This window comes from Cebus imitator, unplaced genomic scaffold (assembly GCF_001604975.1).
Source record: "Cebus imitator isolate Cc_AM_T3 unplaced genomic scaffold, Cebus_imitator-1.0 Scaffold20, whole genome shotgun sequence".
Taxonomy (NCBI): domain Eukaryota; kingdom Metazoa; phylum Chordata; class Mammalia; order Primates; family Cebidae; genus Cebus; species Cebus imitator.
Window position 1 is genome coordinate 10,537,026 of NW_016107335.1, and position 27,692 is coordinate 10,564,717.

The following is a 27,692-nucleotide window of genomic DNA, read 5'->3' on the forward strand; positions in this document are numbered from 1 at the left end:
CACTGCACTCCAGCCTGGGCAACACAGGGAGACTCTGTCTCAAAAAGAAAAAAGAAAGAAAAAGTAGCAACACAGCTCTGTGGAGGGAGCTGCAGACCAGTGATCAGTTAATTACTCAGTCAAGCTTCTCTAAGCCTCTTTGTCCTCATATGTAAAACAGGGATGATAAATAATACTTACATCATTGGATTGTTGGGAGGATTAAGTGAGAGCACTTATGAAATCACATGGTAAACGCTCAGAATTCGGGGTGACCGATAAGTCTAGAAACATCGGGGGAGACAGAAATGCTTTATTGATATTAATTTCCTTGCATGATCAAACCACTTCTATGTTTGCAGACCTGGTGGTCAGCCTGCACATCAGCTGACACTTAGGCTTCGACAGACTATACTGTGCTAGGTGTTGAAAGCCATCTCTGCCCAAAAATATCTTATCTCCCCTGGTGCCCAGAATTCCCACAGGATTCGATTGCTTGGTACACGTTTGAAGGCATTAAAGGCGTCTTTTACATGCAAAGCTCAACAAAGAAGGATAACCTTCAGCCATTAAGAGTCATCAATACCTTAGCTCAAAAGAATGTATCAGCTCAGACTTAGCGTGGAGCAGGACTCCCAACACAGCTCAAGTTTATTCTGAGGGGGAAGGATCAGTTGATGTGGGCCCAGGCTATGGGTCCTATTTGCATCAGCATTTGGCAGCTGAATAAGGAAAGGTACCAGGGGCCCAGCACCACTGTGACAAACACCAAAATTTGTCACTACCTGGGGGCCAGAGAGTGGAAGATGGAAGTAAATCTAACCTCATCTTCTTGAGTCATCGCCTCTTCACGATCCGATCCGTCTCTTGGCAAAACTCATGGGTTTTTTTGTTTGTTTTTGTTTAGTTTTGTTTGTTTCTTGACAGTCTCAGTGTGTCGCCAGGCTGCAGTGCAGTGGCGCGATCTCAGCTCACTGTAACCTCTGCCTTCCAGTTCAAGTGATTCTCCTGCCTCGGCCTCCTGAGTAGCTGGGACTACAGGTGCACACCACCACGCCCAGCTAATTTTTGTATTTTTAGTAGAGACAGGGTTTCACCATGTCGGCCAGGATGGTCTCGATCTCTTGACCTCATGATCTGCCCGCCTAGGCCTCCCAAAGTGCTAGGATTACAGGCATGAGCCCCCACGCCCAGCCCAAAACTCATGGTTCTTAAGGTCACCATTCTACAATGTAAGAGCCTGCTCTGTCCTGTCCACCTGCAGGAAAATAACCAATTTGGTAAAAGGGGAAGATCAGCCAGGTGCAGTGACTCACGCCTGTAATCCCAGCACCTTGCGAGGCCAAGGAGGGAAGATCACTTAAGCCCGGCCGCTTGAGGCAAGGCTGGGCAGCATAGCAAGACCTTGTCTCTATAGAATGAACTTAAAGATTAGCCAGGCATAGTGTGTGCACCTGTGTTGCAGCTACTCAGGAGGCTGAGGGGAGAGGATCGCTCGAGACTGGAAGGTCAAGGCTGCCGTGAGCCATGATCACACCACTGCACTCCAGACTGTCTCCAAAAAACAAAAAACAAACAAAAAAAAAAGAAGCAGCACGGCAGCCCACTTTGACTGTGACATCAGAAGCCTTGGTGAGTTTTCTGCATTGTGGCAAAGTGGCGTCGTCGCTGGGAACCCATCTCAGATATGGAGAAGGACGACCCTCCCCCTCCTTCGCATAAACTGTTAAGTATTCTGTTTTGTTTAATTACCTAAGACTTCTTTAAAGGGTCCCCTTGAGGTTCAGCCAGGCCACGCCTGTGCAGGAGCAACAGACAGGGTGGGATCCAACGCGAAGCTGGAGCCGCGGTAATTGTAGGGCAAAAAGGTTGGTCTGACAGGGTACGTGGGGTTCCTGTATTAGACATTTCATATTTCATGTGGACAAGTTTGATCCTTTAAGCTCTGAAAACACCCAGAGGGCAAACTGTCAGCACCATGCACAAGTATTTTGCCCTGAACAAAATGACCTTTGAGTTCTTAACTGGTTTCATATTTTCCAGGCCTCTGCATACATATTCCTCCCTGGTCACTCCCTAACATCTTAAATGCATTTATTTGCTGGTAGGGTTTGGCCTCCCTGGCCAACAGCCACTGATTAACATCTAGTCTGCAAACCATGTAGAAATGTAATCCTTAACAAAATGAAGGAAGTTCCCAGCAAGCCAACACATTGTATTGATTTGCAAATTTCGGTCCAACGTGAGCATCCCTTCTTACTAAATTACAGCTGTCTGTCTTTAGCGAAAAGTCATGTTTGCCATGCAGACTCTAGGATGAAGCTGGGACTCTTTCTGGTCACACCTTCAACAGGCATTAAGTTCTGCTGTGCAAAGCACAATTCAAAGACTTTGAATGGGGCATCCATTGACAAAAATGGGACTTTTCAAAAGGAGAAATCAAGGCGGCAACTTTTATTTGGGATATTTCTACCTACATGTCAGACATCTATTTCTCAGTCCTAAGCCAATACAGCATTTCCCTCTCATTTGAGACTTACACTGTGGGCTTTTCTTTTCTATTTTTTATTGTCAGTGCTGAGAGCAGATATACCAACAGTCTCACAATCTAGGACAGGCCCTTGGGGACAAGTGTTCTGTGTCCTTGGGTAACTCCAGCACATCCCAGAGCTTCGGTTTCCAGAGGCGTGACAGAGAGGCCAGCAGTCTACCTTAGAGGACCGTGCTGATGGAAAAAGTGGATTGATACACGCCTCTTTTTCTCCTCCTCTCCTTTCACCTTTGGCCGGCCAGCTGGCTCAGAGGGCAGACACTCTACCAGCACACTTCTACCTGGGGTAATGGAAAGCAGAGACACCTAATCCCCAAACCGCATCTTAGACACGACTGTAGTTTAAAACCTCTCCCTTCATTGGAGCTGCCAGAGATCCATCCCGACAGCGGGCAGCGATGCTGCCACCCCTCCTTCCCGTCCTTCTAGGATGAGCTAGGTAACAGAGGAGTGAGCAGGCTCTGGACTCTAGGAGGAAACCGTGCAGCTGGGCCTGTGTCCACCTTGGATGGAACTGATGGTGTGGGGTGCTGGCCAGAGCAGCAGACAAGTGAATTAAGCTCCAGGTTCCATCCCTTCATGCTACCCACAATCACATCGCCAGAGCCCAAGTGGCCACGCCAAGCCCCCTGATCCAATTAGGAGGCACAGTCTTCCTGTCTTCTGTTGTAAGACTGGGATTGAGTGTCCCAACTTCCTCAAGCAGTGAGCCAGAGCCACAGTCATGATTTAATTGTTCTCAGGCACATCTTTTTACCCCAAAGAGATTGTAAACCTCTTAAGGGAAGAGGTTGACTTCACCAATAGTTGGATTAGCTGCTCACTTAACTTGGTATAATTTATTGGGAGCTGAGAGAAAGCTGTTTCCCGCTACTCACCACAGTCTCTGAAGTTTCGTTCTTTTTTTTCTTTTTTTTTTAGATGGAGTTTTGCTCTTGTTGCCCAGGCTGGAGTTCAGTGGTATGATCTCGGCTCAATGCAACCTCCGCCTTCTGGATTCAAGTGATTCTCCTGCCTCAGCCTCTCGAGTAGCTGGGATTACAGGCATGTGCCACCACACCCAGCTGATTTTTTTTTTTTTTTTTTTTTTTTTTTTTTTTGGTAAAGGCAGGGTTTCACCATGTTGGTCAGGCTGGTCTCAAACTCCCAACCTCTGGTGATCCTCCTGCCTTGCCTTCCCAAAGCGCTGGGATTACAGGCATCAGCCACCGCGCCCGGCTGGAAGCCACTGTTTTTGATGGGTGGTTTCAGTTTCTCCTCCGAGAAAGGGACCTATTTATGTTCAAAGCAGCATAACACTGACATTCACGTACCTAACCAAACCTAGTGAGTGGGTCTTGCCTGCCGCCACTGTGATCCCAGCAGGATTCTGGGAGGAGCAAAAGGGACCTGGTGCCCCTCCTTATGCTGACATCCAGTTGAAGGCAAATTACTTGCCCTTTCTACACCATGATTTTCCTACCCATAAAATGAGGGAAACAATCTTCCCACAGTCCAGAGCTTTTCTGAGTCAAGTGAGAAAATCCCTCCAGGCCAGGTGTGGTGGCTCACACCTGTAATCCAGCACTTTGGGAGGCCAAGGTGGGTGGATCACAAGGTCAAGAGCTCAAGACTAGCCTGGCCAAGATGTTGAAACCCGCCTCTACTAAAAATACAAAAAGTAGCCAGGCATAGTGACAGGCACCTATAATCCCAGCTACTCAGGAGGCTGAGACAGGAGAATCACTTGATCCTGGGGTATGGAGGTTGCAGTGAGCTGAGATCTCACCACTGCACTCCAGCCTGGGCAACAGAGTGAGATGCTTGGAAGGAAGGAAGGAAAGAAGAAAGGAGGGAGGGAGGGAAGGAAAGAAGGAAGAAAGGAAGGAAGGGAGGGAGGGAGGGAGGGAGGGAGGAAGGGAGGGAGGGAGAAAGGAAGGAGAGAGGGAGAGATAGAAGAGAGAAAGAAAAAAAAGAAGAGAGAAAGAGAAAGAGAGAAGAGAGACAGAGAGAGAAAGAAAGAAAGAAAGAAAGAAAGAAAGAAAGAAAGAAAGAAAGAAAGAAAGAAAGAAAGAAAGAAAGAAAGAAAGAAAGAGAAAGAAAGAAAAAGAAAGGAAGGAAGAAAGAAGGGAAGAAAGAAAGGGAAAAAAGAAAGTCCCTCCCAAGAGTTCAGCACTGAGTGCATGCTCAATGGAAACATCTGCTGTCGTTTGCTGGGAGTTTGATGTGTTACAAGCCTGGGTTGCTGGCCTCTGTGCACTCTGCAAGGCCAGCCTCCCAGCCCATTTTCTCAGGTGCATTCCTCTCATCGCCCAGGCTGAGTTAGTCCCAAGGGTTCCACTGAACAAATCCATTCCCTAGGACGGCCCCATGGTCTGTGCAGTTGTCAGGAGTCTGGAGTTCTGGTTTTCAGAAGAGTGAATCCAATCTGGAAAACTGAGAATTTGCCACTGGAGGCCCATCTTGCGTCAAGGCACTTCAGGTCACTCTGCCACAAGGGAGCCTAACGATGTTCAAAGTGAAGAAGAGGGTGGCTGCACACACTTGGGTCTGCAGTTTATCAAAGACGGGCCAGCTCATGTGCCTGGCATGGGAACGGTCTGCCTGGAGAGGGGAAAACTCACAGAGCTCCTGGCTGGGGATCATCAGGTTGGCGATGGCAGGAAAGCCAAGCAGCATCTGCTCAGACTTGGCCGTGACCATGGGTGGAGGCTGCCTTGGAAGCTGCTGACGGGTGTGGGGCGGTGTGAGCCACCTGTTGCCACTGCTCAAGCAGTCCCTGGCTGTCCTTGGCATGACTGTAGCCTAATGGACCCAATGAAGTGGAACAGAGACTCCCCTAGCAATAAGGAGAGAGAGGGTGGCCACGGTTTACAAGGTGGTTTTTATTTAACAACCCCTTCCAGTTCGTGAGATGGATATTTAATGACCCTCAAAAAACAAATGCTGGCCGGGCACGGTGGCTCACGCCTATAATCCCAGCACTTTGGGAGGCTGAGGCAGGCGGATCACCTGAGGTCGGGAGTTCGAGAGCAGCCTGACCAACATGGTGAAACCCTGTCTCTAAAAAAAAAAAAAACAAATGCTATATCCAAACCTCCCCAACCCCACCCTTAGAGGCCATCAGGTTCAAAACAGCATTCGGGATAAACCCTTCCAAAGACTGCACTGTGTGTGGCCAATTGAACAGCAGGAAGAAAAACTGTGGCTTCTGCTTCTTTTATTTATTTTATTTTATTTATTAGGCAGAGTCTCACTCTGTCACCCTGGCTGGAGTGCAGTGGCACGATCTCAACTCACAGCAACCTCCGCCACCCAAGTTCAAATAATTCTCATGCCTCAGCCTCCCAAGTAGCTGGAACTGCAGGTGTATGCTATCACACCTGGCTAATTTTCATATTTTTACTAGAGACAGAGTTTCACTATGTTGGTCAGGCTGGTCTGGAACACCCGACCACAGGTGATCCTTCCACCTTGCCCTCCCAAAGTACTGGGATTACAGGTGAGAGCCACCACACCCAGCCCTTCCGCTTCTTTGAAAAAACGGTCTGGTATTTTACAAGTTTGATCAATAAATTATTAACTAATTTTATAATTTTTTTCTTTTGAGACAGAGTTTCACTCTTGTTACCCAGGCTGCAGTGCAATGGCGTGATCTCGGCTCACTGCAACCTCTGCCTCCTGGGTTCAAGCAATTCTCCTGCCTCAGCCTCCTTAGTAGCTGGGATTACAGGCACGCGCCACCAGCCCCAGCTAATTTTTGTATTTTTAATAGAGACGGGGTTTCACCTTGTTGACCAGGATAGTCTCGATCTCTTGACTTTGTGATCCACCCACCTCGGCCTCCCAAAGTGCTGGGATTACAGGTGTGAGCAACCGCACCTGGCAAATTTTATAATTTTTTTTAAAAAAGAAAGAAAACAAAACTTTGATTTTCTGGAAGTTTCTTATGCTCACAGGCACCCCACCCCCAACCTGCTCAGAACAAAAACAAAACCAGACTGGCTGGTTTCTTTGCAGAGCACTCGGCGGTTTGGGCACTGTACAGACTGAATCTCTGCAGCAGGGTCCCCTTCAGACCTGTTCTCTGAATGAGGACCTGGTCCTGGGAGCCTCAGTTCTCCACACAACATCCCGGAGTCACACAATGCGAGGCCCAAACACGAAGGCTCCTCCAGGTGTTGACACATCTTTCAGGCTCTTGCTGGGGACCCAGCCCTGCCACCAAAGGCAGAAATGAGATGAGTGCTTTCTACGGCATGGCTTTTGTTTAGCTTGAGACCTGTGGGGTGGGGAGGGGTGAGGGGCGAGGGCCCACTCTCTAAATCCCCGCTCCAGTGTGCAGCCTGCCGAGCTGCACACAGACATGACAGGGGATTGTAGAAATGCGCCACAGACAATGTAGCTAATGGACCAGGGTCCCCTGCACCGGAGCCCAAGGGCGTGTCAGGAAGTGACTCGGGGACACCAGGACCCGAACAGAGCACCCTAAAAGGAACTGCGTTTCTGAGCACTGATCCTTTTCCTCCATTGATCCCCGTCTCCAAAGAGAAAGGAAGACAGAACAAGGAAAAGCAAAAAAAAAAGAAGACTGGACTCTGACTATAGCCCTAGAATAGCCTGTAAGCAATTCAGGCAGAATTTCTTTACACAATGGATGAGAGAAATATGAACCAGGCTGCCAGACTCAGCAGGACAAGCAAGTCCTCTGTATTCAGCCCGAGAGGAGCCTGGACACATTTCAGAGAGAGCAGAGACTCCGAAGACTGAGGCGCTGACTCCTCTCCCGGGTTGACAGTCATCAAATACAAGTTAATTTGCAGCTAATGAGATAGCACTAAGGATGGATAGAAGTGGAACTTTCCCCAGCCCATCTGGAATCTTTTTTTTTGGGGGGGGGAGCGACAAAGCCTCACTCTGTGGCCCATGCTAGAGTGCTGTAGCAGGATCTTGCCCACTGCAATCTCCACCTCCTGTCTTCAAGCGATTCTCCTGCCTCAGCCTCCTGAGTAGCTGGGATTACAAGCATGTCCCATCATCTCTGGCTAGTTTTTGTATTTTTAGTAGAAACAGGATTTCCCCATGTTGCCCAGGTTGGTCTCAAACCCCTGACCTCAGGTGATCCACCTGCCTCAGCCTCCCAAAGTGTTAGGATTAGGCATGAGCCACAGCACCCTGCCCCCATCTGGAATATTTAATGGGCTACTCTCCCTTCAGGCTTTTCAAATACCCTGGTCAAAATTATGGGCCAGTTGTGGTGGCTCACGTCTGTAATCCCAGCACTTTGGGAGGCCGAAATGAGCGGATCACTTGAGACCAGGGGTTTGAGACCAGCCTGGCCAATGTGGTGAAACTCCATCTCTACTAAAGATACAAAAATTAGCCGGGCATGGCGGTGAATGCCAGTAATCCAGCTACGCTGGAAGCTGAGGCACAAGAATTGCTTGAACCCAGGAGGCGGAGGTTGCAGTGAGCCAAGATTGTGCCACTGCACTCCAGCCTGGGCGACACAGTGAGACTCCATCTCACGCACACACACATACAAAATGTGGCTGGGGATGCAAAGACTCTTTTCCTCAGACAAGTTGTTCTTAAAAGAAAATCTCTAGTGACTCTTGGAGAGTATCTCATCTAATTACACAGATAAGAAGCCTATTGCCAGAGAAATCAGTCAGCTTCGCATCGTTCTGTCACCTGGCAGCACAGCCAAGAACAAAGCCCTCCAGACTCCCGGGACAGCAGTTCACAAAATGTTCAAATGATCAATGAGTGTCTCAGAATTCCAGGGTTTTCCCCTTCCTGGGTTCTTTGCAAGGGGTAGGACAAGTCAAATCCAAATCTGCTTGAGCTAGATGGTACAAAGAAAAAGACGTTTTCCAGAAGTCTGCTTGATTTTCACGGGCAAAGAGTGTTGGCGTGTTGCTCTGCTGATTGAGATGACGGCTAGAATTTTTGTTCTGTGGATAAAATTATAGGCCAGCCATTGTCAAAATGTTTTCTTTTGGTCTTTTAATCTCTCCTTAGCTTGGAAATCGCAGAAGACTCACCAATGTCCTCTGTCCAGGCAGGACCACAAAAATGGCTCTAGGATCTAGGGGTGGATTTGGGGTTGGGGATGTGGATAAGGGAATGGAACAAGAGAAAATGGAGTAATAATGCCTTTCCATCTCCAAAATGTAATTTACCATGAGGAGGAAAACATCCAAGACAGGCAAGGGATTGCATTGGCGTTTGCAGGTTTGAATTTGGGGAACAGGTGTTTCACCAAACTTGAGTCACATATGCAGTACCTGGAAATAATCTACTCCTTTACACACTTCCAAACTTATGAAATACCAAAATGAAGTCTTGTGGTGAGGAGTACGCTTTAAAAACAAGTTTAAGACCTTAGAAAGGTTTAGAAAGCAAACACTGATCTCAGAAGGCGAGCTCTGGGTAACCCTAGTTCCATCACAACCTGTCTGCTTAGGGACTAACCCAGAGGCCCAGTGAGAAACTCACCACAGTTTACGCAGTTCATTTTAAAGGGGAACAACAATGTAAATGTCACAAAGTAAGAATGACATCACTGGAGTCTTGATTTCTCTATTTCCTGATCTGCTTTTAAAAAAATGTTTAAAAAAAAACAAAGGTCAACTTAGACACGTGGGTATTTGTTGAATAAATGAAAAAGTGCTTAAATCCAAAAGCATTGTAGACAAGTTTACAAACAGCAAAACTCTTCAATTCCTATGTAATTTTTTCTATTATGTTGGCTTTTTAAATGCTTTTAAAGAAATAACCCAAATCCTCAGATATTTTCCAAAAAAAGAAAAACCCATATATTTCTCAAATACAAATCCTGTTATTTTTCAAAAAAAAAAAAAACTCACATATATCTCAAATATTCTCCTACAGATGTGCTAATACAACAATTTCAAAAGTGAAGCAACACAGATTGGAAAGTAGGAATACAATTTACTAAAAAATATTTTAGCAATATTTTAGATCTGCAATCTTGTTCTACTTTTCTAGATTAAACCCTCTTTAGTATTGCTCTTCTACTGTGTCTTTTATTTTTGAAAAAAAGAACAAAACCATTCTGGCCATGAAAATACATAATATTCTAAAGAAGAAAGTGAGTTGGCCGGGCGCGGTGGCTCACTCCTGTTATCCCAGCACTTTGGGAGACCGAGGCAGGTGGATCATTTGAAGTCAGGGGTTCCAGACCAACCTGGCTGACATGGTGAAACCCCACCTCTACCAAAAATGCAAAAGTTAGCTGGGAGTGGTGGCAGGCACCTGTAGTCCCAGCTATTTGAGAGGCTGAGGCAGGAGAATCGCTTGAACCCAGGATGTAGAGGGTGCAGTAAGCCAAGGTCGCGCCACTGCACTCCAGCCTGGGGGACAGAGCCAGACTCCATCTCAAAGAAAAAAAAAAAAGAGAAACTAAATCACTGTTATCATATGTATATATATTTATATTTTAAAGCTGTTGCATCATCAGCTAGAAACATCTTAGAAGGTTCAATCAATGCCCACAACAATGAAATGACATTTCTTTGAAGAAGGAATGGGATGAAATATACCTAAAACAAAACAAAACGTAGCTGAGGTATTATGGGATTTTCCACGTGTCCCCCGCCCCTTGTCCAGCCCTAAGAATGTCAAGAATTTGAACTCCCTGTTCTTAAGGTGAAAGGGCATTAACTCGAATCTGTTCATGAAGCAAAGCGGTGGCAAACTTTGAGACATTGGGACTGCATGCCAAAACCTCCCAAGTTTACCAGGGCCAGCAGCGATTCTTTCCTTTCGTGTTTTCAAAAGTAATTAGAAACAACGTTCAAGTTGTAAGTCATTAATGAGGAGCCAGAGAGAGCTCCATTTGCATCTCAGCAATGCTCTACCTTTATTTCAACATCTAGCTTTAGGTTTAAAATATTTGCTAAGATAGAGCAGAGACGATTAACAGAGACACATTCCGTGGACAGGGAAAGAAAACTACACAGCAGAAGTTACAAGATGGTTATTTTGTGTTTTGAAAACATTCCAATAATCCCTTCACTGTGGTGCTATTCGGTTAAACAGTGGAAAAGCAAAACAGAAATGAACACGAGAGCAGCCGGCTCGTTTCCATCTCAAAGGGAACCTCGAGGAACCCATCGCCTGTGAATCTCAGAGTGGAAATTTTCCCACTCCTCCTTTGAGGGCAGGAGGAGAGCAGGAAGGCACGCTGCCACTCACTAGGGGACCCCAGATGTCACTCCGTCCCCAGGATAAATTCCTCCAGACCGCGTGTAGAACTCCACATACCTCATTTCCCCCAAAATAGACGTTGACCCTCTGGGGTTAACATCAGCTCCTAGTGAATCACTTAACATGTTTGGTTGCTGTTTCTTTAACTCCTTTCTCTGAAAACAGCTAGAGCTACCAGATTCTAGAAGAGCTCGGCCACCATGTGGATACGATATCATTTTGTTGTTTTAAAATATTTTAACTTTATTATTATTATTATAATATTATTCCAACAGACTGTATTAAAGGCAGTGATCACTAACACAGAACACGACAGGGCGGATGGCAGCCGGGCTGCTTGGAAGACGTGGCCGGTCCGGACGGGGTCGCTGACATGCACGTCGGTAGCTCATACACTGCTACCGTCAGCACAGGCTGCGGGGACAGGGACAAGACAGATGCCGCGGACTCTAGAAGCTATTTAATAAATATCATCCAAAAGCAAAACGGAAAAGAAACAAGAAACCCTCCGAGCACAACCACCTTAGGCCAACTGAATGTCATCTAGTTTATTCAACCAAAAATTGAGAGAGAAGGAAGTATTGAAACAAACAAACGAAAGAAAGCAGTTCTTAAGACTAGCAGTAAATAAATTTGTACAATTCAGTCTGTATAATATGATGAAATAAATCTACATCTTTTCTTATTTTGGTGCTTTGAATTATACATACAAACAACAATTACAGGGACTTGTTCACAAAGCATGTAGGCCTAGAAAAGGGCTCTCTGAAACCCTCAATGGCAATTGGTGAAGGGTAACACTGATTGCCTGGAACTGGAACTGGTATTTCCTTTGTAGGGGCCAACAGCTTTGAATGAATGATTCGCTTACAACTTTTTTCTTTTTTTTTTTCTTTTAATGCATCAAACAACTGTGGCCAGTGACAGGAAAGAAAACTGGCAGTTTGTCCATTTGGATATCAGACCTAGTTTCTTCTTAATTTCCACACTCTGTTTCCCCCATGTTCCTTAAACTTCTTGGCATCCTTCATGCCCTACAGCTACCCAGATGCAATAAAGTCTTCCTCAAATGTACAGTATTTCTTACAATATAAGTTATATGCAATGTTCAGCATTTTTTTCACAGCACTAGAGACCCTGTTAAATAGGGGATATGAGTCAGAATGGCTTATTCACAGATGGGGTCCAGATTCAGTGGTTGGAACACAGACACCACAGTGAGCTCCTTTGCAAAGTGGCAAACATAATTTCGCTTTCTGCCTTCAAAAACATGTATCCATTGCGTTTAGGCTTCATGATTCTGCTCCTGCAAAAATGCAAGTCGAAGTGGGCTGCAGGGACTCTCTCTGGGGGCCCTGTGAGCCTCAAGCAGGGCTCTAACCCATGGCGGTAACCATACTGGAGGGATGGTGAGGTCCGAAGGACAGGCTGGATGGCGGATGCATCGGCGTGGGCGTGGTCAGCATGTGGCTGGAGTGGCTGAAGGGCGAGATGTGGCTCAGGGAGGACATGTGTCTGGAGAGGGCAGCTGGGTTGAACGAGCTGTTCTTGGGGAAGTCCTCCAGCGAGTCATGCACTTTTTTGCACTTTTTGGATTTGCTAGACATTTTTCGGTTTCTGGTCTGGATGCCTTCCTTCTTCATAGTCAGGGGTCTGTTAATCTAAACAAAGATCAATTTTTTTTTTTTTTTTACTTTTTTCTGCCTCTGAAATGCACAGGCTCTCGCACACCGACACGGGTTCCACTGGCCGCCCTGATCGGGGATCTGTTTCCATTTCAGCCAGCCCCTTCCTCCCTCGCACCTTCTCCTGTCTCTTTCCCAGGGACTGAAGAACTAAAACACGTGCAGTTACCAGATTAGAGACCCACCTAGTATGATTGTATGTCCGGTAATGAAAATAGAATTCACTTGTCTTACTTTTGTAGAACTTCCTTAGACTATTTCATAAGAATGGTAGTAGTGAAGAATCTTCAAGAGGGAAATACCATTTTGTCTACTCTGATGAATCTGCTTTAGAACTTGAGAAGCACTGCCCAGGTCATCCACCTCTAGGTGTTTAAGGCTGTCTGCCTTGAAGAAATGAGAACTGTACTGCTCTACTGAGTGATTCTTGGTTGCCCCTCTTCTACCTGGCCTTTGAAAGATGCCATAAAATCTTCCCCTAGAATGTATACGTAGCAGGGTTGTATGTTACGAAACCATGCCTTTCTAAAAGGTGATCCCTGCCTGCCTTTCTAAAAGCTGATCCCTGCCTGTATCACTCCAACAGCAGCTGCAATGGTGGCAAGTTGCTATTTTCACCCAGCTCTGACTCTCCGATTTTAACTAGACAAACAGCCAACCAACCAATCAACGAGTATTTAATAACCACCTGTGGGGTGCAGAGCACAAAAGGGCACTCATCTTAAACAGGAAAGACCAAGAATGTGCTAAAGAGACAGAGACCAGACCCTACTCCTAAGATCAAGAGACTTTAGTCTCTGAGACAGCTACCATCTCTCTCTTCTTGATAAACCTCATTTGCCTTGTAAAACTACATTTGCTTTGGGGGCCCAGAATCAAGAAAGGAAACTTTACAGAGTAAACAGAAGCTACTCCCCACAGAGAGGCAGAGGCAGATTAACGCCAACAGCAGACGTCTGCCCGGAAGAGCGAACTGCACATCTGGCCATGTTCCCAAGGGAAGGTGGCGAACAGACTCAAGTTGTGAACATCAGGGTCCTGGCTGTTCCTGACTTCCCAGGCTGAAAGCATCACCTTCCACCACAGTTCTCAAGGGTGGAGAACCCTTGACTCTGGATTTTACCTGCCTGTTCCCAAAGCCAGAAAATCCCAGCTAAGAAAGGGAGAATTCAAATGGCCAAGCTGCTAATGGCAGGTAACACCCAGCTTCCCAAAGCTGAGCTGGGAGAGGTCACCTGGAGAAGGAGACAAAGCCCCACACTGGAGCCAAGACCTTATTTCCTCCATACCCAGGAAGGCAACATGGCTGACAGCAGAAGAACCCAGAAAGGTCACTGCTGGAGGAGTGTCTCCGGATTCCACCTTCAAAGTTATCGTCAAGGTAAAGATGCAGCCTACAGAGATGACAGGAATCTACTCCCACATCAAATCCTCACCAAGATAATGTCCTGATACACAGCTCTGAACGCTGATATCTAGCTATACATAGCCAGGTATCTAAATATAATATCTAGTTACACCAATAGCCACACAACTCCAGATAACCAGTCACAACACCAGAGATGCTGATACCAAGCTAGGCAGTTATCTAAACAACTAGATAAGAAGAAAGGGCTTACACCCATGTAGAGATGTCTGGAAGGGCAGAGCAAAACACAACACGATGCAAGCGATGACAGCGTTAATAGATTATTATCTCTTATTGTTCAATACACATCAATCGCCTCCTTTTACAAATTCCTGGTAAATCAGAGAAGACAGAAAAACCACTCTTGAGGATGAGGAGGTTTCTGCCTCCCACTCACCAGAGCCCAGCCATGAAGATCAAGCTCATTAAGATGGAGGAGGTAGAATTGAGTCATGGACAGGATTCCTCGGCTTTTCTTTGATTTGAGAAATTCATATTCTTCAGAAATATATATATATATATATATACACATAGTAGATCAGACACAAGTGAGATTGTATCTCATCCCAACTAACTATTCAAAAAATGTATAGCTAGTTAATCTCCCGTAATTCCTATACTTCCATGGAAATAGGGATGGAATATACATATACACACAATTTGTTACAATTTTGTTGTACTCTAAAAGAAGACAGCATTCCCTTTCGAAACCCTGGTTCTCCCTAGTCCTGACACTACCGACCTCTCAGGAAGCCTCCTGACTCTTAAATGGACCCCGACTCTTCTACGTTCTCAGCCACGTTGTCTTGTGCAACTGACTTGCTTTTCTGAGGCATCATTCCTTCAAGTAAAACTGAAACAAAAATAATTTCTGCTCTGTCTACATCATGGGACTATCTGAGGCTCAAATGTAATCAAGTAACATGAAAGTTCTTTGAAATCCATAAATTACAGCCCAAAAATAACTTCATAGGCAGTGCTGATGACCGGATAGCTAATAATAATCATGAACCCCTCTCTCTATTCCAGTCAACAGGCAAATTCCCCAAAGTGAAAACGAGCTTGGATTTAATTGCTGATAAATGTACATAGACCACAGTCCCAGGACCTAAGGGAGAATAAGGATCATATAAGACTCTCATTTCATTCACTGCACCAGGACCACAGCAAGAGAGGCAGGGAAATGAGTGTATCGGGTTCCTCGGAATCACAGCAACTTATTCCCAAAAGGTGAAAAAGAAGCAGGGTGCTGGGGTCACCCTGAGAAGTTCTCTGTGACTCAAAAAATCCAACCAGAAGTGCTTCCTCCCCAGTTCCCAGGTATTCCTGAGTAAGAGGAGTTCGATGCCAGAACCGCCCGAAGCAAAAGTCCCTGTCTCCTCCCTGTTCAGCTCCAGACTTTGCCAACGTCAGGTTGGCCAAGAGAATTTAGGAGAATCAGAATGAGCTAAAAAGGAGAGAGAGAGAGAGTGAGAGAGAGAGAGAGAGAGACCAAAATGACCATTTTTGTCTTTGGAATTAATGTAAACTTGAGTCCTCACCAGGGTCATGGCCTGTGAGCCAGAATGGTTTCAGGGAAAAAAAAAAAAAAAAAAAAAAAAAAAAAAACTTGAAAAAAAAAAAAAAAAAAAAAAAAAAAAAAAAAAAAAAAAAAAAAAACTGAAAAAAATTTTTCAAGATTAAGATATATTACAAAATGAGAAGACCCCCAAATGGAAAGATTAGAAACGACACAGCTAAACTCAGGTGACTGGCAATTCCCATTCTGCCAACGTGATATAAAAGGAGAAAACGACAGTTTCTTTTCCCTGGTGTGGTAACGTCCCCCCGCCAGCATCCTCAGGAGCTAGCTCTGTGCATGTGAAAGTTGGTTAGGACAAAGACATCAGATGGGATCTCTCAGACATTTCATTCCACGTCTTTTATACAGAGAATCCATTTCAAATTCGCAGTGCAGATTTAGCCAAGACTTTTCACCCTCAGTAACCGAATGGGTCCTCTTAGTCCCCAGAGACCCTGCCACGCATTACAGTTCTATTTACCTTTCTCTTTCACTTCACTTTCTCCTTCTGCAAAAAGTTTAAAATGTAAAGAAACAACAAACTAGGACTGGTAGCTTTTTTTGTTTTCCAAAAGGAAGACTTTTTTTTTTCTTATGAACCAGACAGACCCACCCAGCACATCAGATTGCTGCATTGTACATAGTATGTTTAATGCCTACCAAGGGGGTGGTGTGGCTGTCAGGCTGCAAGCCCCCTCGGCCTCAGCAAGGCAATGCTATACAAAGTAGTCTTCCAAGCTTGGTCCTATTGCATCAGCTATTTGGAGCCTGTGATCTGGGCCCCTGGGTGGGCGATTCACGTGGACAGGGTGGTGGTGACGTTGTTTGCTGGTCACCAACAGGAGGGGAGCCCTGTTCTTGCTGCTCCCAGTCCACTTACATTGTGCAGCTTGTAGTAGAGCCCACAGGCATTGCAGACGGGGTCCCCGTTGGCGTTCCTCCTCCAGAGCGTGGTTGTGGTGGTCTGACAGTTCGCACAGGACGTCCCTGCTCTCCTAGCTGCAGACTGAGAATGGGGAGAGAGGAGAGGGTAAAATCAAAACAAATGTTAAATGTGTTGTCATCACTATGAAAAAAAAAAAAAAAAAGGAAGGAAGAAATTATCATTGAAATCAAAACTAGCAAGTGGCCCACATGAAAGTAATACAGATCCCCAAAAGCTGCCTCGAGAAAAAAAATGTCGCCACTCCCCTGGAGCGTGTCAGGATTGCAGTAACGTGGTCAGAATTTCACCCACCACTCTCCCGTAGGAGCAGGAAGCCAGGGCCTCCTCCCTGGCAGTCTTGGTCTCCTGCCCTCATCCCACACAGTACGCCACACGGTGAATGTTTATAGGTGGCAATTTTGAATTAGCCAGCCTAATTTTGGAGCTGGGCCTTCAGTTGCCCTCTTCAGCAAGGCCAGGGTTGTTTTCAAACACAACTCCCAAGAATATCCATCCTCAAATAGGCTACAGCCATCAGAATGGAGTCACAGCAAAGAAGCCACAGAGCCAAGCACCAAAAGCACTCTGGATCCCAAATAAAGACCTGCTGAGTTATAAAGAGGACAGCGTGCTAACACAACAGCAAGTTCTGCAAACAATAACTGTGCAAGTGTGTGGCACACACACATGGGTGACACGCCTGAGGAAGTGCTGAGCAGGACATCCTACGTCAGCAAGACCTCCTAAATTTGCACAGCCTGCACTTTCTTTTTTCTTTGCTTTTTGAGACCGAGTGTCGCTCTGTCACCCAGGCTGGAGTGCAGTGGCACTAAGTCAGCTCACTGCAACCTCTGCCTCCTGGGTTTAAGTGATTCCCCTGCCTCAGCCTCCTGAGTGGCTGGGATTACAAGCATCCACCACCACGCCTGGCTAATTTTTCTATTTTTAGTAGAGACAGCGTTTTACTATGTTGGCCAAGATGGTCTTGAACTCCTGACCTCAAGTGATCCGCCTGCCTCGGCCTCCCAGAGCACTGGGATTACAGGTGTGAGCCACCACCACGCCCAGCCACAGTTTGTGCTTTCAAGCTTGGTCACCTCCGATTCAGGAGACAGTCAACCTCACTCTCTTTAGGTGGCTGTCACCTAAATTTGATTCACCAATCAAACAAACTCAAAAGACCAGGGACTGCCGCCACTCGTCAGGAACCCTGGACCCCCCGCCTCCTCTGGTATCAGTTTATCTTCGTAAAATTAGGCATTTCCTATGCCTGTTCACGGAGTAAGTAGCAGAGTTGCAGGTCAAAGGTCAGCCTCAACTTGAATTTTAATTCATTGGTTGTGTTACTGCCCTCATTTCCTTTAAAAGGGGGATTTTTCTTTTACTTTTTGACATATTTAAACTGATCAGGTGACTATTCTCTGTGTTCACGCTTTAAAAAAAAAAAAACTGAAAAAAAACATTGGAAGAAAAAGGAGTTGTGTCACTTGTAATATAAACCTCTCTTCACCTTTCACCATAAGAAGAAAATTTTAACCGCAAAACTATCCCCGTTCCTGAATCAAAACTATTATCAAAGGAAAGGTACGAGAAGAAAGAGTTTAGCTGGTCTCTGTCTGTGATGAAGAAAATTCCGTGGGGATGGTTATAAGAACACAGAACAAGAACTAGAGAGATCCTGATACAGTTTCATATCAATATTTTATCAAGCAAAAAGTTGACGCCAACACCCAAAGCCATCAGATATGGAGAACCCAGTGGCAATTTTGAATTAACCTGAGTGACCCTTTTTCTTTCAGAGTTGCTAAATTGTTCCACAGATATGTACTTGTGGGATGTAAATAACAGAATATATTATGACTTTTTTTAAAAAATTCTTTCTTTTCTGTATTCTAAGGAACTGGAAACTAAACACCACTCTGATCTATCATAACAGATAAGACGGGTGTCTTTTGCTGTCCATCTTGGAAGTAATTCACATTGTCCATGGTGTTGATTCTCACTCCATATGCCTCTCCCCGCCTGCCTTTATGAAATGTGATAATTTAATGCTCAAAACAACTGTTTCTCTTGTGTACTCTTGGGAAGAAAGTACTACATAAAATCAGTGCTTAATGATTTTTGACAATTAAATTATATGTGATTATTATCTTCCTATGGTGTTTTTTTTTTCTTTGAAGAGCTACTAGGCTATAGCAGATTAATGTCACTCAGGCACCTGGGTTTCCTAGCCCGGCAATTCTGAGTGTATACAGTACAAGCATATAATGCCAACTGGTAAAGTTGGAGCTCCAGATGACAAGGTGGAGCGTGTAATCTTTTGCAGTCTATTGACAGTAACCTAAATAAAAGCAAAGGAAGATGCTTCCAGTACTACAAACTTGATGGAAACTTAGAGTCTCTCAAAGCCACACTGTCAGCAGGAGTGGAGTATAGTAAAGCAAGCAGCTCCGCCTCTCACTAGCGGTGAGATACATGAAAATCCTGGCAACGCCAGGGGGAAAGAGAATCTATGAATCTTTCCTTCAATTATCTCTCCTATTTCCTGCGTTAGTTTATTCAGGGTCAAACACACATCTCACAGAAGAACTAGCTATGTATGGGGTGGGTGGTCTTCAGTGAATCTGCAAATGTATCAAACAAAAATAGCAAACTGGAACTGGAAACAAAGAAGAAACAAAGGGTTCTAGGTGTTCAGAAGTCAAACACATCTCAGGGCTAAAAAAGGAAAAAGAAATCTGAACGCGTCCTGTGTTCTATCTCCTTGTATCATATGAATTCTACAGAACTAAAACCATCAAACCCTCCAAGACAGATGAGTAAGAAAGAAAAGACAGGTGAAAATATGACAGTCATTGAACTCTAAAATTCAAGGCAATTATTACTCAGAGTTCTAGAGATTTCCTATGAAAGGTGAGTGGTGACAAAATTATATAAAATGGAAGTATGATCCTCCTCTGCAATCTGACCAGACAGAAGGAGAAAATCCAAGAAAATGTCAAATAAACTTTTGCTCACCAATCAGCCCATACTTTGAGACTTTTAACTCCTCTCTTTTTCCTTCTTTACTTTTATTAAAAACAAAAACAAAATATAATGGTACCAAGACACATTTTAACAAGAAGGTTTTTGTTGTTAGGTTTTCTGTCTCTCTCTCTTTTTTTTTTTTTTTTAACTAAGGCCAGGGTTTGAGTGATTCAAAACATTCTTTTGTGGTGTGATCATATTCATTCTGCACTAACACCTCTAGCCTTTTTTTTTAAAAAACACTTCTTGTTCTGATACGTTCAAACATCTTGGTGTTTAGGTTGGGGAAGCTGAGTTGTTGTTTATGAGTTATCTCCAGTGCTCAGATATCCGGCAGCGTTTTCCTAGGAAGTCAGCTTTGCACAAGAGAGAAAAGGGGGGAAAAAAAAAACCAAATTGCTGGAGGAGAGATGGGGGAAGGTTGAGAAAGTTGGAGAAGGGGACAAAGATCAGAAAGAATAAAGCCTCGATATCTAGGATTGCCAAAGATTAAAATCATGTGGACATTTCCATCCCTAGAAAGTTTTTCCTTCTTTGCCCAGGCATGGTGGTTCACGCCTGTAACTCCAGCACTCTGGGAGGCCAAGGGGAGTTTGAGATCAGCCTGGCCAATATGGTGCAACACTGTCTCTAATAAAAATACAAAAATTAGCCAGGCATAGTGGCGGGTGCCTGTAATCCCAGCTACTCTGGAGGCTGAGACAGGAGAATTCCTTAAACCTGGGAGGTAGAGGTTGCAGTGAGCTGAGATCCTGCCACTGCACTCCAGCCCAAGTGACAGAGGGAGACTCCATCTCAAAAAAAAGAAAGTTTTTCCTTCTTCAAAACAGAATGGGACAGATATTGAGTTGCACTACACTCTGATGGGGTGGGCAAACAACTCTTTAAAAAGAATACAAAGGTGTTCTCCCTGTCCCTTAGAAATTGATGGACGCTAATTTATCTATTAATCTGCATGGGAAATCCTCCCCTTCCCATCTCTGCTTGGTGAATGTCAGCCCCACATAAAGTATTTGGATCTCTTGGCTGTGGCTAGAGTTATTTGTTTGTCACACACATTCACTATTCAAACTTCCAAAGAGGAGCTTGCAAATGAATCTCCTGGGAGCCTTTTTTATACATGCTTGACAGAGCCAGGTTTTCTCAAGGATCCCTCATGCTTAAAAAGTCTTAAAAAAAAAAAAAAATGGCCGGGCACTGTGGCTCACGCCTGTAATCCCAGCACTTTGGGAGGCCGAGGTGGGTGGATCACCTGACCTTGAAAGTTCAAGACCAGACATCGGGAGTTCAAGACCAGCCTAATCAACATGGAGAAACCACATCTCTATTTTTAAAAAAATAATAATAACAACAATAAAAAGAATAATGATAGAGGGGAGAAAAATCTATCACTCTACTGGTAGCAGTTCAAAGAGAAAATAAGGCCAAATTCCAGGTAAGAGAGGGCTCACATGACATTTCCCACAGAACTGACTATGGAAAGTTCTCAAATGCTGAGACTGAAAAAGGAGGAAAGTGGCAGGAGGCTCACTGGTTGCTGGTGAAACCTCTGAAATGCAATTAATCAGCCCATCCATTTTGAAGCATTAGCAGAACAAATCCATCCACAGCACTGAGTCTATGAGCCTTCCTGGGAAGCCACATGTCACAACTTCAGGAACCCATTCTGGACGGTTTCTGGAACATCCCATCCTCACACTAAATGTCTCTGTCTGTCAACAGTGCTCATCAATGCATTTAAACCAGCTGCTCCGGTCCTGTTCACATGATAATTCTACTTGGGAACACACTGCAGATTTGATAACCAAGAACTCAGTCTCTAAAATTTTCACAAGTGACTTAAGAAACATGGATGGGAAAAAAGAGGGAGGGAGAGCTGTTCTGTTTATCTAATTTGAAAAAAAAAAGAAAAAGGAGGAAAAAAACTGTCCCAATCCAGCTGACATGATGTGGGGCAGTCCTGTCAATTTCCTGCAGAAAGCTGTCCTTCCCAAAGAGAGGAAATGAGAAACCCGGAATGGTCAGCGTGGAATCCATCCCTTCCCGAGAACTTACCAGCCTTCGCTTGGGCTTGATGAGGGGCCGGTTCTGTCCGTTCATTTTGTGATAGAGCCCGCAGGCATTGCACAGGTAGTGCCCCGTGCCATCTCGCCGCCACAGTGGGGTCGAGGTTGCCCCGCAGTTCACACACTCCCTGCCTTCTGGAAACAAAAGCACAGATAAGGCACTTAGGGAAGGAACACACGCAGACAAGCTGACAGTGTTTGGAATTGGGGGAGAAAAGCAAAATGGAGAACTTTTTTCTTTCTCCTTCCTTTTTTGGGGAGCGTGTCCACCTCCACCTATTTCCAAGATGCTCCAAAGTTGAGCTGCGGAATGCTGTCCCTGCATGCCCGTTCTCCGACACACATGGAGGCGCCCGCAGAAGGGGCAGATGCCTCCTTGCAACAGAACCCTGTTCTTGGCTTGCCCGACTTGATGGAGAAGATCAGGCAGGACCAAGGAGGAACGCAGATTCCAGCTTCAAATACTTCCCTGAGAAAATCTTGAGCCCTGGATGGTGGCAAAAGCCACACATTCCATTCATTTCCCTCAAAGGAAAAAAAGGAAGACAAAAGTGACCCATTATCATCATGGCTCTGTCTATATAGATTGATTAAATAATGAAGATTGGGATGGGGGAAAAGGAAGGATTAATCAATGGCTAGATAGGTGAACAGATAATAAATAGATGTATAGATTGATCAATCAGCTGATTGATTGCAGGAGCTAGGGTTTTAGGTTTTACCTCCAATCAAACTGTAAATGTCCCCGGCTGGAGAGGAAGTGATTAGGACCCAGGAGGGATTTCCATAGCTTTCCAGACACTGTTATAGAGACTGAAGTTAAAGGATGACCCCAGCCAGGGGGTGCTGGGGGAAATGCAAACTTTAGGCAGGGAACCCGGAAGCGGGGAGGGAGGGAAAAAGGAAAAAGAAAGGTTTGGGAGGGCAGAGTGAAGCCAGTCAGAGGAAGATCAGGAGAAGCAGCAAGTTAAGGAAGGGGAATGGCTGCTCATTAAGGAAGGCCTGCCCGCAGTTTCTCTTTTTCCAAAAACACAAACAAACAAAATAAATGAAAAACCGGCCAGGCCGGTAGGGAGTTTGAGCAGCATTCACTCCCTCAGCTGGGGCTGGAAAGTGACCCAGACCCACCCAGAGAGCTCCTTGGAAGAATCCCTTAAATATCCATTTCGAGACGCCGGGGGGTTTGCAAACTGACTTCTTTTTACCTTCTGCAGGAGGAAGAGGAAAATGCTTTCTAGGAGAATCTCCTTGCTTTTGGGGGACCCAGGGACACGTGGATCCCTAGTGCCTACTTCTCTCGGTGCCCCGAGAAAGCCAGGACTCCTATTCCCTGTGGGAACAGGAAGGTCAGCCCAAGAGGGGGGCCCTGGGGGGTGGGTGGGGAAGAAAATTGAGCCCTGAAGACTGTTTTGTTTTAAGGGAGTAATCAATACCTCCAACCTGCTTGGACCACTGGAATGGAGAAAGAGAACCCAGGAGGGTGCTTGAGAATGTTGATTCCCCTAAAAGAAGGAGTCTGCCTTGGCAGACCTAGGACCTATTGGGCCTTTGGAAAGCCCCAGACCAAGTGGAAGGGAACTAGGGGGTTCACACGGGTGGGCCTGAGATCCTCTCTAGGGACAAGTTCTTCAGGAAAGTTAAGGACTTGCAAACGGAAGAGGGTCTTGCATCCTTTTTCATGAGAGTCAGGGATGGTGCCCACCAGTTTTTGTCTACTTTGCTTTTTCAAAAAAAAAAAAAAAATGTGAGCATGTAAGAGGGCTTTTTTTTTTTCTCCACATTCCAAAAGGTTCTTAGCCTGGGGTCCCCAGAGAGCCTTCGCCGTGCCCAGAACCCCTGAGATTATACACAAACACGCTGCAGTGCCTGCCAAAGCACCTTCTTTAGTACCCAATGGCTCTTCTCAGTTCTTGAAAAAGACCCAGGCCTGAATCACACCCAGACACCTTTCAGTTGGGGTCAAAAGCTTGAGGGATGTCGCAGACTGGATGTGGGGGAGGCTGGGAGGAAAGAGTGAAGGGTGAGTGGGCGAGCTGCCGGCTGCGCCCCAGCCAGGCGGCCACAGGCTTGCCTTTCCGCATCCAAGGTGGCCGCTGGGTCAGCCCCTTCTAGGGCAGCACTGGCCCTGTCCCAGCTAGGGCTGCAGGCCCACTCCCCTCTCTGCCCAGACACGGGGCCCCCAGGCTTCTCCCCTACTTGGGCACTGGGCAGAGGCAACGTGAGGAGAGGCGGCTGCGGTTGGGGGCAGAGAGCATGGATGCTGCCCGGCTCCTGAGCGCCCTGGCACCCTAGCGCTGGGGGACCTCCCAGCCTGACGTGATCAGTCTGATTTCCTTTCATTTGCAGGGCGGTGGGGAGAGTGACAGCTTCCTTTTCAGAAAGACCTTGAAAGCTAGCAACGGTTACCTCTTCAACAAGGATGTGCACACTGAGGCAATTTTCTGTCTTGATTCACTCGGCAAGTTTGCCATTGCCTCGTATGGGCTTTTTCTTCTTCTTTTTTCCTTGCTGCCTCTGGTCTATGACTTCACCAAACAGCCAATTTTCCTAATGGAGGCCCTGACTCCCTCCTGCCTTCTTCCCTCCCCTCTCCTCACCCCTGCCTGCTGTGAGCTGCTCAGACAGACACCTCTCTCTTAGGTGACAAGAACCACAGAGCTGCGAGGCCTCTTGACATTCAACAGCTGCTGGCAAACGCCTCTTGCTCTGCCTTGGCCTGAAACCCTGAAACGGGCGTGGGAGGGGGTAGGGAGCAGGGCAGGCACTAGTTCAGGGGATGGTGGAGGGCGATGCCCGACTGGAAGGGTGGCTGGGAGCTAGGAAGAGGCCCTTGACACAAAGACTGTGTCTGGAGCTAGGAAGAGGCCCTTGACACAAAGACTGTGTCTTTTGTTTGCAAAGCTTCATCCCAGCCCCGAAAACCCAGGCGTTAAGAAAGCAATAGGTGCCCTAACCACAACGTCAACCGTTTCCAGCAACAACCCCTAAAACCCTCTTTTCTGTGTCCTCCTTCAGCAAATGCATTTGCAAAGAAGAGGTTGGGGGGGGAAGATAGAGAGAGAGCAACCACTAAAACCAAGAGAATCCCCTCCTCAAGAATTCCCACCACCTCCACCTCCTGCACAAGGAGGGGCTTCTGGAAACTTCCCCTCCACACTCCCAAAAGTCCCAGCTCGCTCAACGCCCCCGCCAGGTGTGCTGTTCTTGGTTTTAATGACTGTGAGAAAGGAATTAAGAAGGAGGAAGTAAAAAGGCCAAATTGCAATGGCCTCCTCTCCCCCTCGCCAAAAAACCGAGATGGGGTATCAGTATTCCTAGCGCCGGCTTAGGGAAGCCACGGCCCTCTCTTTCTCCCCACTATGTTCAGAGTCTTATGGAAAGAAAGGAGAGGAAAGAAAAGACTCAACCGAAGGCAGAAAGTGTGCACAAGAGAGAGGAAGAAATCAAACACGGAAATGAGGGTAGAGAAACCAGAGTATCTTGGAAAAGTTACTCTGTCCCCTCCCCACCGGCACAAACCACTACTCCGGCCTCAGATACCACGAGCTCTCCCCAGCCTCATAGCCTTACCAGAAAAGAGAACTTAAAAAAAAAAGAAAGAAAGAAAAGAAGGAAAGAAATGCCATCACGACCTCAAAATGCACAGGTCTACTCTCTTTAGATTCAGCTTCCCCGCCCGTGTTTTTGTGTCACGCTGCACCCCACTTCTCCTTTATCCTTCCCTCCGCCCCCAAGCCCAGCCCCGGCGGAGGCACGGCGGCCACTCCGCTCCTCCAGCTCTCCCGGCCTCTAGCTTTCTTTATGACTCCACCAGCCAGCCTGCCTCCCTCTCCCTCCTGCCTGCTTTCATGTACTGAACATGCAGGTCTGAGTTCTTCTGTCAGCCTGACCGCATCCGGACTCTATTAAAGTTCCTGGCTCGGGATAAACAATGCAACTGTCGCGTGCAGCAGTCTGAAAATAATTGGATTAGCTAAAACATATCAACTAAATAGAGACAGTCCTGCTCAGGCAGTCGGAGTGAATGTCACCCTGGAAAAAAAACCCTGAAAACTGATCTCATGGTCACTGGGCTCCCAGAGTACTCCCTCTGAAGTTTTTCAAACCGGAGCTTTGGGAGCTCGGTTTCAAGGCTGCTCATCTCACCCCTAAAAGACAAGTGATTTTCATGATTACTTTCTATATAGGATCTATACAGAGAGAGGGCAGAGGCAAGACACTTAAAGCGTACCAGAAATGGACTCTGAAATAGACATACCTAAGGAGATGTCACAATCTTCACCAAGCCCTGTCTAAAAACACAGTGAAATCTATCTCAGAGAATGCCTAGCTCTCTTTTGATGCAATTACTCTGGTTAGAAATGAAATTGGTGATGGACTGATTTATTTTTAAAGCGAGAGAGAGAGAGAGAGAGAGAGAGAAAGAGTGTGTGTGTGTTTCCATGCAAGTAATGACACCAATTGAATAAAAAATGCAGCAAGCTGCAAGGCAGGGCTTGCATTTTGGAAAGGAGCAGAGCACAGAAAGGTGAAGTACACACCTGGAGCACTTTTCCAGTCCTTTCTACCTCCTCTGGCTTCAGCTCAGCCGAGGAATATGTCCTAATAGGGCTTCCTGCCCCTGCCTGCGCTGAGAGCCCTAGGAGACACTGCAGGTAACTGACTGACCCAGGCGATTTGATTTTCATTTAACTCTGCTTCCCCAATGCAAAGCCAGCTTTTTCTCCCAGTTCAGTTGAGAGCCCCCTTTTCCACACAGGGAAGATGCGCGCAGCTTTGGCCAGGCTCTTGCACACACACTTTGTTTCTACAAGTCTAATAAAGGACCGTCCTCACTGCATGGTCCCCTTTGAGTTGAGCGAGAGGAACAGTCAGAATGACAGAGGCCAAAGGGGTCATCGAGGGACCTGTGTTTGTTTAGGCTTGGGGAGGTTTCGTTTTAGCATGAAACACTCAAGATTTATTCCCTCGGCCTTCCATTTGGTCTTGGAAACTGACTAAAGGTTACCAGCCCAATCCAGAAGTCCTGTGACAGGCAGGAGAGGGCATGACTTTGTTTTTGTTTGTCTTTTTCCTTTCCCAGCTCATTGGGGGCTTTTAAATCAGATCCCACTTCCCCACCGCTTCCGAGGCCAGGGGGAGCTAGAATGGGAGGACACGCTGTTTCCTTCCCGACTAGAAGAATGGGAAGAAATGGCATCTCAGTGGGCTTTGGGACATCGCAGCTCCCCTGAGGGGCCCCTCTGGGTGCGGCAATGGATTGAGGAGAAGGGGAGGTAGGAGGGAAAAGGGCTCCAGGGGAGAGCTGGCTCCTACCTGTGCTGGACCGGGCCTTGGGCCTGGACTTGCATCCGAAGCCGGTGGGGGAGCCGCCCAGCAGGCTGCTGGGGGGGAAGAGTCCAGAGCTGTACTCGGGCACGTAGGGCGGGTAGGTGGTGATGGGGTGGTGGGCTGACGAAGAGGCGCCCCCCAGGGCTGTCATGCTGCCACGGGAGTGCGAGGACTCCAGCTTCATGCTGTCGGGCAGCGGCACCTGGTACTTGAGGCACTCTTTCTCATCCTGCCGGGCCGAGCCGGCTGAGCCCGGGGTGGACAGCGACGGGTCTGGGGAGACGTCCTTCGGTGGGGTGGGCGGGAAGGTGAAGAGGTGCGGGCTGGCGTGGCCCCCCGACAGGGAGGAGGATGAGGCTGGGGGGTAGACGGAGAGGGGCCCCGGGGAGCCGTGGTGAATGGACGTCTTGGAGAAGGGGCTGAGGTTCCAGGGGGAGGCAGTGTGGTGGCTGCCCAGGGCTTTCCCACCGTCCAGCCAGGGCAGAGATCCGTGAAGCAGAGGCGGTCGGCACACCTGGCTCCCTGTGGGGCAGCAGGGAAAGGGCAGGAGAGAGAAGGAGAGTAAGTGTGACCCTGGGAGGCCATCAGGAGCACCTGGGTACTCTCTCCCTCACACCAGCCTCCTTTTCAGCAAAAGCCCAGGCCCACTCTCCCTTCCCAGCGGCCCCAGGAGTACCTGCTGGGCACACCTGGGGATCAGGCAAGGGGGCAGAATCCTCACCCCTAGCTCCCACACGGATGTCCCATCAAATCCAGCAGAATGAAGGGCCTGCAGCTGACACCCGAGAGGGGCTGCGGAGTGAAGGGCCCCTTTGCTTATTAGGCCTCTCCAGATCCACCGTCTCAGTCACATCCCCCCAGGCCTCTCTCTAGAACCTGACTTGATTTATGAGTTTCCTTCAATGGCCCTGAGTTCCCCGGCTCGGACTTAATCCCAGCCAGCCT

The 27,692-nt window shown here is 46.8% G+C and overlaps 1 protein-coding gene across 4 annotated transcripts in view; it reads right to left on the minus strand.

Annotated features, from left to right (window-relative positions):
- Nucleotides 1-11,271: 11,271 nt before the first annotated feature.
- The window catches only part of GATA3 (GATA binding protein 3), a 28,881-nt gene continuing 12,460 nt past the window's right edge, over nt 11,272-27,692 (minus strand). For 2 of the 4 annotated variants that reach the window (XM_017521102.2, XM_017521094.2), the window contains exons 3-6: nt 26,733-27,269; nt 21,406-21,551; nt 16,279-16,404; nt 11,272-12,405 (exon numbers count right to left, since the gene is read on the minus strand). In XM_017521102.2, coding sequence (XP_017376591.1) covers nt 12,121-12,405; nt 16,279-16,404; nt 21,406-21,551; nt 26,733-27,269 — 1,094 coding nt within the window. In that variant the 3' untranslated portion in view covers nt 11,272-12,120. The remainder of the gene's footprint in view (nt 12,406-16,278; nt 16,405-21,405; nt 21,552-26,732; nt 27,270-27,692) is intronic. The other 2 variants (XM_017521103.2, XM_017521099.2) reach the window with 2 other exon arrangements.